We start from the raw sequence: 13,760 nt of genomic DNA on the forward strand, positions 1-13,760 counted from the left end.
CTACATTTGTTTGGAAATGTCTTTAGCTTGGCATCCACAAAAGCCATAGTTAGTGATACTGACCTGAAAGGAGAGAACCTTGAAGATTTGAGAGAAAGGGTGTTCAAGGGTATTGATAAGTCTTTTTGTATAGAGATTTTGAGTAGTGGACTTTTAGAAGCCGCAGCCTTTCCTCCAGCAATTCCTTGTCCAAAGTTGGTTCGGGAGTGTATTGTTAGATATGACCTAGTATCTGAAACTATTAAGAGAGATAATGGCGAAACTCTTCTTGCCATTAACCGTGAGGTGATTGCTTCAGTTTTCAAGATACTGGATTACCAGTTTTCTAATTTCTCTCCTGCCTAGTCAATCAGTGAGTTCAATGCAGACAGAGCCGGACACCGAAATAATGTGGCGAAATTCTGGTTGAAGGTCCCTCAGAGAGGTGGTTCTAGGTTACCCAAAAATCCTAACAAGAACCACATGTTGCCACATATCCATGATGTGATGCTTCTGTTGCATCGAGCCAGAGGTTCTGCCGAAGCTTATAGCTTTGATGATTGGATTTATTGCTATGTGCAATTAGTTCTGGAAGGAAAACAATATTTGGATTGGGTAGAGTTAATTGTTGATTCAATGAGAGAGCAGTTGAGTCTAGCCAAGCAGTTTCAACAAAACTTCTTCGTGTCCTCATATCTCTTGTATTGTCTAGCTTGTGTTAAAGAGTTAACGGGTATACCAAAGCAGCCCACTGAGGAGGATGTTCCCGTGTATGAGTTCTATCCTATGCTGCAAAAAGACAATGCCCTACAAGATTTCAGAAGGATACACAATGCATTCCTGGGTGATATGTGTCATGAATTGAAGAGTACAAAGGCTAAATGGATTTCAGATGATGCACAAATATTGATTACGAAGTTTAGAAGTTTTTACATCCAGCTCCCACGCTTTTGCTATATACGGGTAGGAGGCTTTGAAGAGGAACCCTTCAAGCTCCCCCACTTTTGTTCTGATTGTTTTGTTCTAGAAAAAGTATGCAGGCAACTGACCTCTGCGATAAAAAAGGCATAGCCTAAGGACAAGTGGGAAGGCCATTTTCCTATACAATTGGGAGTGTTGTCTTGTAATTCAATGTCTGATGCACTAAGTATAGGAGCAGACCTTAGGAATTTTAATTTCTCTTTGTATTCTGAAAGGAAAGGGTTTGACAATAAGGGATTTTCTCGGAGCCTTGGCTTAATGCCTTATCTTCCCACGCCAGAGTTAGAAGATTTCTGGGAAGACTGTACAGATGAACTTGAAGTTTTCAAAAGGGAAAACATGAGATTGGTGCTAGAATAGGTTGTCTCTTTGCAAATAAAGTTAGACATTAAAGGGCTTGAAGAGGATTATCTTGAATTGTTTGAACCAGGATATTTAGCCCATGCAGAGACTGAAATGCTCCCAATTAATTGGGATGAGGAGGAAAATGATGACATACAATTGAGGACCGAACGAGTTCTAGAAAGAACCGTGGCATGGGTGGCTAAAAAGAAAGCAATAAAGTCAGGCGCCAAGTCCCTTTCTGCAAGAAATAATAAGGATCCTCTATCTTCACCAAAACGTCCTTCTAACAGTGCTCCTATTCGTGCAGGTAAGGATACCAAGTCGTCTCAGCCTAGACGCAGGTCTAGCCCAACTCTGGATTTCAGTACCCCTCGACATACTCGATCACGTAGTGTCGCCCAGAGGAAGATGGACCAGGTCAAGGATATGGGAGTAAAGGATGTCGTGCTTGAGGCTCAAATTTTTGAAATTGAAGATTTGGATGGTGAAGTTGCTTGTGCTCTAGACTCCCAAACAGTGACTGTGGCAATGACGCCACCACCAAAAATGATTGAAGGAACTACTCATTCCGCTGCGACCCCTAAATGGTTAACAACCTCAATGAAAAAGAAAAGGAGCTTTCTTCCTGTGACCATTCCGATTTAGGAAATGGTTGCTAAGTACTCTGAGAAGAATCCAAAGCTGAAAAGGTTCAAGACCATCGCTCACCTAAACAATGACGAAGAAACTAGAAAATGGATAGCCGAAATTGCCTCATACAAGCCCAAAGATGAAAACAGAGAGGTCGGTCCTAATGATTTTGAGATCACAAAAGTAGAGTTGGGAAAGATGAGCAGAGATATAGATAACCATTTTTTCCAAGTGTCAGCAAAGAAAATGCTTACTCGCTCAGAGAAGGATGGACGGGAGAAAAGAGAACTTAAAAGACACATAAGTGTTTTGGCTCAATTCATCGATAGTATCGGTTGCCTTGGAGCAATTTCAATATCCCATTCCACTGATAATTTCGACCCAACTTCTCCAGAAAATAAGAAGTTGATGAACCAAGTTCAACGGGCTAAGAGCATCGCTGAAACGGTTGAGAAGTGGATTGAACAAATAATCAAAGACAGTGAAAAGTACATTACCGACTCCCGAAAATTCTGTGATGAAGTATAGAGCCTGATTTCTGAAATCCAAAACCAACTTGTATCGTGGGAGAAAGAAGAGCACAAATGGCAAAATGTCCTGCCTCTGTTTGCCAAAATCGAAGAATATGGGACTACCAGGTTTCTGACAGAACATTCAATTAAGCTGGTGGCCAATGAATGTCAGCTTTTCATGCTGAAGAAAACTATCATGTGGCGAGTGGTTACCTTTCAGTCAGTGATTACGGATGCAAGAACCTCTGTCTATGAACTCCAGGATTTGCAAAGTAGTATAGTCAAGGATAATAAAGTGGTTAATCCCGATCATGACTGGGAGTTAGGAATCTGGGGGTCAAGCACACAAGAAGCAATCAAATCTTTCCGGTTGAACATGGAGAAGATCAGAGTCAAGAGTATCTTCACGCCAGAGGTTATAACCAAGGTGGCTAGGATCAAATCTATGGTTTTCATTGGGAATGATCAACTGCCGAAACACTCAGAGAAGATGGTGCAACATAAGTGGAATAAAGAGGTGGCAAAGGCGAAACTCAATGCAATGAAAGTCCCGAGCCAATCCATGGTTCAAGAACTCACAACTGCTCATGACGCCCGCGAAGATGGAGAAGATGACAATGATGGAATATGACATAATGCATCAATTTAGGACTAGTTTCCTTTATTTTTAAAACATTTCTCATAGTTATGCAAAGACTTCGGGACATCTGTCCCAAAATACTTCGTGTTGGTTTCGAAACTATTTTACCAGGGAGTGGTCGAGTTTTCAGGGAGACCGCCCCCGTTTAGACTATAAATTAAGTAAAACAGATGGTAGAAGGGTTAGATTTTAGTAACTAATTTTGTGAGCTTCGACTGAAGTTTTTGTTTTGGCATTTTCTGTTTTTAATAAGAGGAAGAATCAGATGGTTGGGATCTGTTATGGAAAAGATTGGCTGATGTATTTTTATGTCTTTGTTGCATAAAGATATATATATGAAATCTGATCATATTGTTTTTGGGAGAAGGAAGATCTGTGTATTTTGAATCCGAATAGATAACATATCTTTGCATATGTTCATCTGATCAAGAAACAATAATTGATCATTCCATTACAGTATTTCATTATTCCTCTGATGTTCTTTCCTTTGAATGCGTTGTTTACTTTAGAAAAGACTCATGATTGAGAGCGGATTTATTTTCCTTGAATCTATTCATCTTTTATTAGTTGACGTGGAGAAAGTATATTGAACTTTGGTTTAGTTGCTGTAGTTACATGCATTGGAAATTAAAGAAAATAGCTTTTCATTGTTTATGAGACATGTGCAAAGTTGCAGCCTTTCATCCAAGAATGAAATAGGCGACCTTATACGCTTTTAGGCTAAAAGCTTTCATTCAGATATAAATAAAAACAAAACACATTTCATGAAAAACCAAGATAAGGAGCTGTACCTATGCAAAAATTCAGAGGGAAGTGATTTGAACAACACTTACCCAACTGTTCAGTGAATCATTTGTTCTTAGAATAAGGTAACAGAGTTTAAAATTAATCATTTAAAAACAAAGAGCAAATCTGTTCACTAACACAACTAGATTAATATCTTCACATGGTTTAATTAGAAAAATAAACAACAAGAAAGACACATAACAAAATATCATGAAATCAACTACAATTGAAGATGAGCGGGAGTGAGAGTTTGAGGGTTTCTTTTGTAGATGGAGATGATACAGGGGATAAAGATGGTGACGATGACACTTTTTTCTTTCGCCCTATTCTTCCTCATGCCTTGGCTCTTGTGAAGCTCTCTTTCTGGTCAGTGGTGGTGTCTGGATTTATCGACTGCAAATGGTGGGGGGGGGGGAGACCTTGGTGCTATAGGATGTGTCTGTCTTGCAGCTTGCTCGCTTTTGTGTTGTGCGGTTCGTGGGTTTATTCCTTGGTTTTCTATTTCTCTGCTCGGTGGGTTTGGAGGTTTGTGGTCGCTCTCCTTGGGCGGTGATTTTTCTATTTGGCTGCTCCTGCCCTCTTTCCTCTCTCCCACGGGCAGATGTTTCTGTTCTGGGACTTGGTTTTGCCTGATGGTTGTTGCTCTTGTGGAGATTCTCGTGGTTGAGGAATGGGGTGTTGGGAAAGGGGTTGTGCTTGGCTGCAGTAGGGATATTTGGGATCCAGGTGGTTTTGCCTTGGATTCCAATGTTTTTGTTCTCCTTTTTGTTCCTGCTTGGGGGGCTCTTCCTTCTTCTTTGTTTTGGGCTATGGGGCTGTAGGGGGCCTTATGCCCTATTTTTGTTTCTTCCCTATCTGCCCTCCTGCTCCTATTTATGTCACTCTTTTCTCAGCCATCTAGTTTATTTTGAATATTTCCTTTTGAGGTGGTCCCGTCTCATATTGAGGTTGAGATGATGGGTATTGGAAATATGCAGTTTCCTATTGAAGTGGAGACGGTGGTTGTGATTCTTGTTGGTAGAAGTTGGAGGGAGGCCTTGGAGCTTCTGGCTCTTGTTTGGCTTGGATTTGAGTGTGGGCTCATTGTTCTCTTCACCCCTTTGCTCCTTATTGAGGGGTGATGCCGAGGGACAACGTTTTCTCAGATTCAAGTGCTTCCTCTTCTATTTTGGAGGATCTTTCTCTTGAGGCAGGTGATTTTATGTTTGTTGGATCTTTGCTTTCAAGCCCTTTTCTGTCTTCTCCTATAGAGGTGGAGAGTGTGGTGGTACTTGCTTGTATGGATGCTATCTTGATTAGGCCTCTGTTTCAGCTCAAGGTGGTTGAGGGTACCACTTCAAAACCCTTTGATGTGGTTCTGGGAGCCATTTCAAACCCAATTTTAAGGTTAGGGAAGCCTTTCAAAATCCCTTTGTTTCTAGTCAGCTTGTTTCATTCGCCTTGTCTTATCTTGTCTTGCTGGCAACTGATAGTTTTCAAGGGCCCAATTTAGATTGTGGTTGTTTTTGGTTATGGGCTAGCCATGCTTTTTGATGTCTGAAGTCTTTGTCTCAGGTCAAGGGAGCCGAGAAATTCCTTGTTGTTTGGTTGAGGGTGCCTTCTAACCCTCGTCATTTTCTCTTAAGTTTGAGGCTATAGCCTAGTTGGTGTGGCCAACATGATTTGTATTGATTATATCTTAAGTGTTTGGCTGGCTCTTTCTGCCAGTGGTAGTGCTGGTGTTTGGCTGGCTTTTGCTGGTTTTCATGGTTTATTCTCTATGACAACGATGTACCGTGGGTTCTAGATCCTGGTAAAATCTGAGGATTTTGGGTCCCTTCAAAACCTGTTGTAAGGGGTCTCAGGTCCCCTCAAAACTTGTTTTTCCCATAATAAAAAAAAAAATATCATAAGAACTCAATATATTTTTCATTAACAGAGTACAAATATATAGGTGAAGAAGACTCAATGACCTTCCTACAAAATAACAAATTTATTTGATAGGAATCTGGAATGACTAACACTAAACAAAGACTATTGACAACAAACTAGACAAGCAAACTAAGAATGAGATATTCGTATTGACATGTTGATCATGACACACCTAATTTAGTTACTATATCGGAGCATTATATTCCAACACCCCCTCTTAATGATACAACATCAAATTAATTAATAACATAAAATAAAAAATAATACATTATGCATAAGCCATTCTTTGAAAATAGTTTTTGGACCAATAAGACATTTTAAAGATGCTTTCCAATTGCATCAAGTTGTTCCCCAACTGTAGGCACAGTTTCCTAGTTATTATCTAAGTTCCCAACATCAATGGACACCAATTGCACAAGAAGTGTCTCATCACCCTTGTAAACATATGATGTTGAAATTCAAGATTTTGGATCTCCCCTAAACTATTGGACACCAATTCTCACATGTATGTCTCATAACCTCAATGAGGTACAATTTCTTTGATCCACAAGCATATTAGACTAATAATCATCTATCTAGCCTCTATTTTATCCCTCCCTATCTTTAAAGTGTTGGTCTCTTCAAAATAGAACAAATTACTCATCTTTAATGAAGTCATCATCATTGTTTGGTGGTTCTTCAACAATCTCACTCTTATTTGACATTCTCTTTTAGACTATGGATAGATTGGATGCCTAAGTACCAGATCACAATCTTTCTTCTCTATAGTAAACAACAATGGCCAAAGCTACAAGCTATATATATGACAATCTTACAAGCAATGCATAGAGTTCTTCATGGCTTCCCACTTCCACTTTTAGTGTAGGCTACAAATCAACATATTACAAAACATATGTAACAATTACAACTGCTCAAACCTCACAATAAATGTTGCCTCCTTTGTGAATACCCACCACAACATAACATAGCCAACATTCAAACTTTTTAAACAAAAAAATAATGAAGTAGCACGTTAGGCTCTAATACCAAATTAGAAAAATAAACAACAAGAAAGACACATAAGAAATTATCAAAAGAACTAAGTATATTATTCATTAACATAGTACAAATATATAGGTGAAGAAGACTCAACGGTCTCTCTACAAAATAATAAATTTATTTGACAACAAACTGGATTGACTAACACTAAATTGAGACTATTGGCAACAAACTAGACAAGCAAACTAAGCCTAAGAGATCCTTATTGACACGCTGATCATGACACATAGTTTAGTTAACGTATTAGAGCATTATATTCCAATAGGTTTGACACAAGAGAAGCAATTATCCTTGTCAAGTACAAACCATCAAACACTAAAACTAGTTTTTATGTCAAGATAGACTAAGGACATAAAGACAAGTTCAAAGTCACATTCTAAAGTTTGTATAAAAATAGTATGCGAGACACATATTAGATTTACATTTTTTAGATCAATTTTATGAAATAGAGATCAAATCCACACTCACTTGATTTATTTTGTAACTAAAATGTAAAATAAAAAATGACACATTTGCTACTTCTACAATATCTATTAGATCTTCACTACATTTCCTTATTATCAACTAATCACGCTCTATTATCAATTACAATATTTCTTACTAGATATTATTATTTTATTGCTATTATATTCTCTAAAACATTTAATTCAATCCATCTATTATATTTTTAGAATCTTTCAACGAACTGAAATAAATCTTCAAGATTCCTAGTTCATTTTGAATATTCCTTCTAAAGGGAAGACAAAAAAATATCTTGTAACATGCAGTATAGGCTAAAAAATAGCTTATGATACCAAAACCAAAATTGACTTGTTCCTACTATCACGTTTAACTCGCCGAATCCATGATTTTCCATGGCCGGGAGTACGTTGCGCAATATTTAAATTCAAACACGAAATAGGGTAGGTGCGCTTTTCACAGTCCACACCGCTTATCTCTAGAAACTTCTTCGACACCGCCCCTCTTTCTCGAAGTTCTGCAATTTCTTCTCGCAGAGCTCCCCTTCTTCTGTTTCTTCTGAAGCGGATGATTTGATAGTCATCTCAGGAAGAAACAATGGCAAGCGCGACAGAGGAGCAGGGACTTTCACAGACGGACATCAATTGGCACAGGTACCTCATTTATCATTTTTCTCTTCCCCAACTTGTTAAATTTTTAACCAATTTGGATTCGCCAGCTACCAACCGAAAAACTATTTGATTTACAATAAAATTCCAGATTTGCTCTTCGACGAGTTCATCCAGGGGACTTTTCTCAAAGGATGATCATTTTCTTCCACTTGCTTGTGTGTAATTATATGAATACTTCTATTTGTTTAGGTCCATTCCTGCTGTCATTCTGTTTATGGCCTTAAGACGTATTTTAATATGAAAATTTCCCCTGCTGGGTCTCTTTCAACTTGGATGACACAATAGAGGGGTATCTTTGTGAGCAAATTTGCCCTAGGCTTACACCTGCCCTCGTTTGTGCGTTAAACTACATGCAGAAATGGAGGAATAAATTTGGTGGATATAATAATCAATCTGCCCACCTCCATTTTTCTCATCGAGAATTGGAATTGGTAGTTTATCCGATTCAACATATAACACGTATACATATGGTAGTTTACCTGATAAAAAATTAACATGTTTAAATATGAAACTGGAAATGGTAGTTTACCCTATTTCGACATGTGTGCGTATGAGCATGTAACACATCTCCTAAGGTTTTGAACACGAGTCTCTGCAATGAAACCCCGGATTGTTTATTTCTTGAGTTCATACCATTTGACTCTCCCCCAGAAGTTATTATTTGTATGTAATTTTTCTAATTACTTGTCGCATTGCTCTGGGATTGAAATGTACTATTTTAGCTGGCCTATGGTGGCCTTTCCCCGTGCATGCTAATGGGCTTGTTTGTTAAACTATTTGATGTACGTATTATAGATCCTTTTTTTTTAATATAACAACGGTTTCTCCAGTAAAAAGGATTTATATAAAATTGTTAAATTTGTTGAATTAAGTTTGTGTTATAACTTCTTCCTCTAAACTCGTAGACAATAGAAATGTTCTTTATTTTTTGTCCCCTGAAAAGATTCACCTATCAATAATAAAATGTAATTTTAATATTTTCTTTGGCCTGCTTTCGCATGCAATGCTTGTTTCTTTCTCACAAACCTCAAAAAATAGCCATTCATTCTAGATATCAATACAAGTGTGTATATTAATCTACATTTTGTTCACTATACAAATCCTTCTTGCATTTATCCTTGTATACACACTTAAAAAGTCTTCGTGTATGCATGTAAAGCCTTCTTGTCCATGTACTTGTATATAGCCTGTTGGTACTTGAGTTGTGTGTATATACACTAATTCCTCCATGCTGATTGTCAAAGTTCACATTCAGGCAGTGGTTTTATGCATAGCAGCCAAAATCTTTTGGGAAAAAAAACAGCAAACCAAAAGAATAATATTTAAAAAAAATCTGGGATTGAAATGGAAATAAAATAAGGAAAAAATCAGAATTAAAAAAAAAAAAAGTGAAAAAATAAAAATCAGAATAAAAAAAAAAAAAAAAGTGAAAAAATGTAGGAAAAGGACAGAAACTTGTTGTTTTTGATATTTAAAGGCATTTCAATAGCATAGAGATATAAAGAGCAAATAAAATTGAGAGTTTAGCTCATGAGATTTTTGTTGTTTATTATTTATTGTTTTTGTTCATATTGTTGATTACATAGTTGGACTACTCGCGACTTGGCTCGACTCGCCAAGCCCCTGGGAAAAAAACTCGGGAAAAACTCGGAAAAACTCGGCAACTTAAAAACACGCTTAAATTTAATAAAAAATGCATTTTTTTTGCAAAATTTAATGAGAAGATGCATCCAATGAGTCAATAAATGATAACACAAAAGAAACAAGCTGATTCTAGATATATTTAAATGCAAAGTGTCTACAAAATCGCATCCTCATGAGGAATGCTGATGGCTGGAAGCCTGAAAGCAATATAGTAAATTATTTTTGTAAAACCAAAAGTAAATACATCATTACAAATTACAAATTACAATTACAACTTCCTCTTCCCAGCTCTAGCAAAAACTTGGGGAGAGGTAGAACTAGAGGGTCTAGTCCTATAAGTCTGCAGTGGGTGCGACTATGCCTCCTCGCTCGGTATGGCTGGCTCATCCTCCATCCTGGATGAAGCTATGTCTCCACCTGCATCTGGCATTGGCAATGAATCCTCATCCTCTTCCTCTTCCACTTCCTCATCAATGTCATCCAGCCCAAATCCACCCCCCTCCTCCTCCATAGCCTGCCTCTATAAATCAGTGATGTCAGTGTCGGAAAACAATGGAGGCTGCTCCTGTGATGTCCAATCACTGTAAGGATCTATATCATCCAAGTCAATTGGACCACCTTCTACTTCCTCTACCTTCTTTACGTGCAATCGAAGATTATATTGCACGAAGACAAGGTCATTGAGGCGTTTCTGCGCTAACTTGCTCCTCTTCTTCGTGTGGATTGCTTCAAACAAGCTCCAATTGCGCTCACAATTGGATGAACTGCAAGGCTGACATAAGACTCTGAGGTCAAATTTTTTGAGATGTGGGGTGTTTCCACCCCAATTTTGTCACCAAGCATCTGCAAAATAAATAAATGGAAAAGTTAGAAAGCAAAGAGAAAAGAGAAAACATAATTTATCAATCATTTTAGATTCCAAAATCCAAATGGAAAATGTTATACCTAGGGTTTGAGTGGTTCTTCCTCTCCTAGCCAACTCTGAAGAGAATAGCTTACCCCTTCCTCCCTCATAATTTTGGAGCTCACTCACAATGAGGTCTCTCTCCTCAACATCGGGTACCATCCTCTCAATGCATGTACTGAGGCCCTCCATGACCTCTCCATTCGGATCTGAGTAAGAACCCCCGAACCTAAAACGAGGGTTGAGGAAGTACCTTGCTGCATGAATGGGTTGGTGGAGCTGATTGTTCCACCTCCTATCAACAATTTCCCAAATGGGATCAAATTTGAGTCTATCCCCCTTGTAGTAATTTTTGATAGACTCCTTGGCCCTATCCATGGCCTTACAAAGATATCCCATTGGGGTTTTATCCCCATCCACCAAGCGAAGAACTCGAACCAAGGGCTCTGACACCTACAATTGAAAAATACAAATTACAAAAAGATTAAATAAAGAAGTTACAAATTAGTAATGAGAGACTTGAATCAAGAATAATTAAAATTAAAAAATTAAAGTTTTGAAGTTACCTTCATAATCTCTGCAGCCCTTTGTGCAAATTGGTTGTCAAAGACTATGCATGTGACAACCTCTCCTTCAGGCTTCTTTGAATAAGGTGAGTTAAGCCATTCTCCACTCACAAACATTTGTTTCAAAGAATTTAATGCAGCAAGAAGGATTTGCAACGTCAAGAAAATCGTTGCAAACCTTGTGACACCAGCTCTCACCAAATCTTTCCCTTGGGTGTCAATTTTAGGACCCAAGGGTGATTGTAAATATATTTGGTGATCCTCCTTGAATCTTCCACAACTGGAGTCACCCACTCAAGTTTTCCTATGTCCTCCAAAAGAAGGTCAAGGACATGTGCTGCACAAGGTGTCCAAAAAAGAGTGCGGTGCCTCTCTTGGAAGATTCTTCCTGCAAAAGAAGAATTTATTTTTAAGAAATATGCAACCAAGTAAAACAAAGCCATAACAAATGAAAATATTGCTAATGCCTAAAGGTGATAATTAAAAAGGATTCTACCTACTGACACATATGCTGCTGCATTATCTGTGATGATTTGCACCACATTCTCTACCCCCACTTCCATGACGACATGTTCCAACATTCTAGCCAATGTTTCTGCATTTTTCACCTTGCTGGAAGCATCAACAAATTTCAAGAACACTACATTGTCCTTGCAAGCAACCAAAAAATTGATGATGGTGCGGTTCTTGCCATCTGTCCACCCATCAGAAAGAATGGTGCAGCCATTATTTGCCCATTCAATTTTTTGATCCTCCATCACTTCTCTTGCCCTAGCAACTGCATTGTGAGCAACTTGTAAGAGCAAAGTGAAATTAGGTCTTAGTACACAATTTTGATTTAATAAACAAGAAATCTAAAAAATAATTAAAAATGAAATCAAGTGGACTATGTAGTAATTTACTAACCTCCCACTCAAATCCTTGTGAGAAGGGGCCTTGTACCCCTTTTTTGAAATTGTCATAGCAGTCACCAAATTCAACCAATAAGGATTATCTGCCACATTGAAAGGAATGTTGTTGAAGTACCAAAAATCAACTGCTGCAATGTTGGTTTTCTCATGTACCTCCCTATTCCATCTAGTGGCTTCTAATGATGGTTGTGCTCCAGGTGTGTTCCTGGGCACAAAATAATCACGTATGGACCCTGATCGTGATGATGGAACAGTGCCAGGTACTCTACTAGAGGAAGCAGAAGCGATGGGCGAGGTGGTGGTGGGTTTGCGGATACGTGGGCCACGTCGAGAGCCCACTATGCCCTCAAGTGTTTCTTGTTCCTCTTCAATGTCAACAGAAACACCTTGAGAGTCAGCTATGGCTGCTATGGCTGATCTCATGGCTAGCTTTGCCCTCTCCCTTTGCAATTTCTTCTCTTCCCCAGCTGCAAGTAGGGCATTCATTTGTCTTTTTTATTTTTTCATTGGTCCCAGGGTATGCTCTAGCATCATGCCTGTTTATTCCTGCAAGGTAGTATTTGAGGCGGTTGATGCCTCGATGAAGTATTTTCTCGCACTTTATGCATATAACTGACCCAAGATCGGGTCCCTCATAGGCATACCTCCATGCCCCATCTCTAGCACCTTTAGGACTGGTGCCTATATATCTAGATGGGCATGGATCTAGTGACCATTCCTCCCTTGCCATGATTAATGCTTGCTTAACCTACACATACATAGTGAAAATTTTTTTTTAACATTTTAGTTAAACAATTTAGCAAACTATCTACATTAGTTTAAATAAATTTAGACATCATTCAAAGTTTTTCAAAAAGAAAATATTAGGGTTTGATTTTTTTTTGAAAACTAGATATTCTTCAAAAAAATTGTGAAAAATTCAACAAAAATCTTCAAATCTAGTGTTAAATCTTGTGCAAATAACTTAGAAAGGATTTAGACTGCCTAGGAATCATTTCTAATTCATCTAAATGCAACAAAAAATAAACAAATTGTTTTAAAAAAGCATAGAAAAAAATAAAAAAACTAACCTAAGAATCTGATTTTCCTTGAAAAATCACTTCAAATCCCTTTCAAATCCACTTGAAATGAGCAAGAATAGTTTGAAATCTCCTTGCTGGTCACTCTTCCCCCTTCTCACCAAAAAACCCAGCTCAAAAAATGAAATGCAATGAACTTTAGACGTTATTTCCTTTTGTGCTAGCGCGGCTGAGTTTTTAGCTCGGACTTACCGAGTTTTTGCCAAAAACTCGCCAAAAACTCGACGAGTTTTTGGGCGAGTAGAAGTTGTAAGTACTCGCCTGGCCCAAAAACTAGGCGAGTTTTTGCTACTCGCCCAGTTTTCAGTGAGTAGTCCATCTATGGTTGATTACATTGCACAATGCATACATCTTTGGTAGATTTCATCAAAATTTCAATTATAATATAGTTTGTACAAAGTCAACCTATAAACTAAGTACAAAGTTCCATAAAATTAGATGTAGCCAAGGACTCTTCCTAATACAAAGAGACCTACACTAAAAGGTTGTAGGTTCAATGATAAAGCTTTTGGGTCAAAGCCTCTCCTAAGTTGTTCAACCACATTACTATCAATTTGTAGAACACAAAAGTACTATTGAGAGGAGGGGGGTGAATCAGTAGTACAAAAAATTGTAATCTTTCTTTACAATTTCAATCTGAAAACTGAAACATTTGAAAGATGCAACAACTGAAACAAAACAAACACAACAACAAGAGCACAACA

At 38.0% G+C, this 13,760-nt stretch overlaps 1 protein-coding gene across 2 annotated transcripts in view; it reads left to right on the forward strand.

The window, feature by feature from the left end:
- Positions 1–7,621: 7,621 nt before the first annotated feature.
- Positions 7,622–13,760, forward strand: part of LOC131068649 (uncharacterized) — a 51,645-nt gene continuing 45,506 nt past the window's right edge. Inside the window, exon 1 of one of the 2 annotated variants that reach the window (XM_058003884.2) lies at positions 7,622–7,934. In XM_058003884.2, the coding sequence (XP_057859867.1) occupies positions 7,879–7,934 (56 nt within the window). In that variant the 5' untranslated portion in view covers positions 7,622–7,878. The remainder of the gene's footprint in view (positions 7,935–13,760) is intronic. The other variant, XR_009112051.2, reaches the window with a different exon arrangement.

This window comes from Cryptomeria japonica, chromosome 6, assembly GCF_030272615.1.
Source record: "Cryptomeria japonica chromosome 6, Sugi_1.0, whole genome shotgun sequence".
NCBI lineage: Eukaryota > Viridiplantae > Streptophyta > Pinopsida > Cupressales > Cupressaceae > Cryptomeria > Cryptomeria japonica.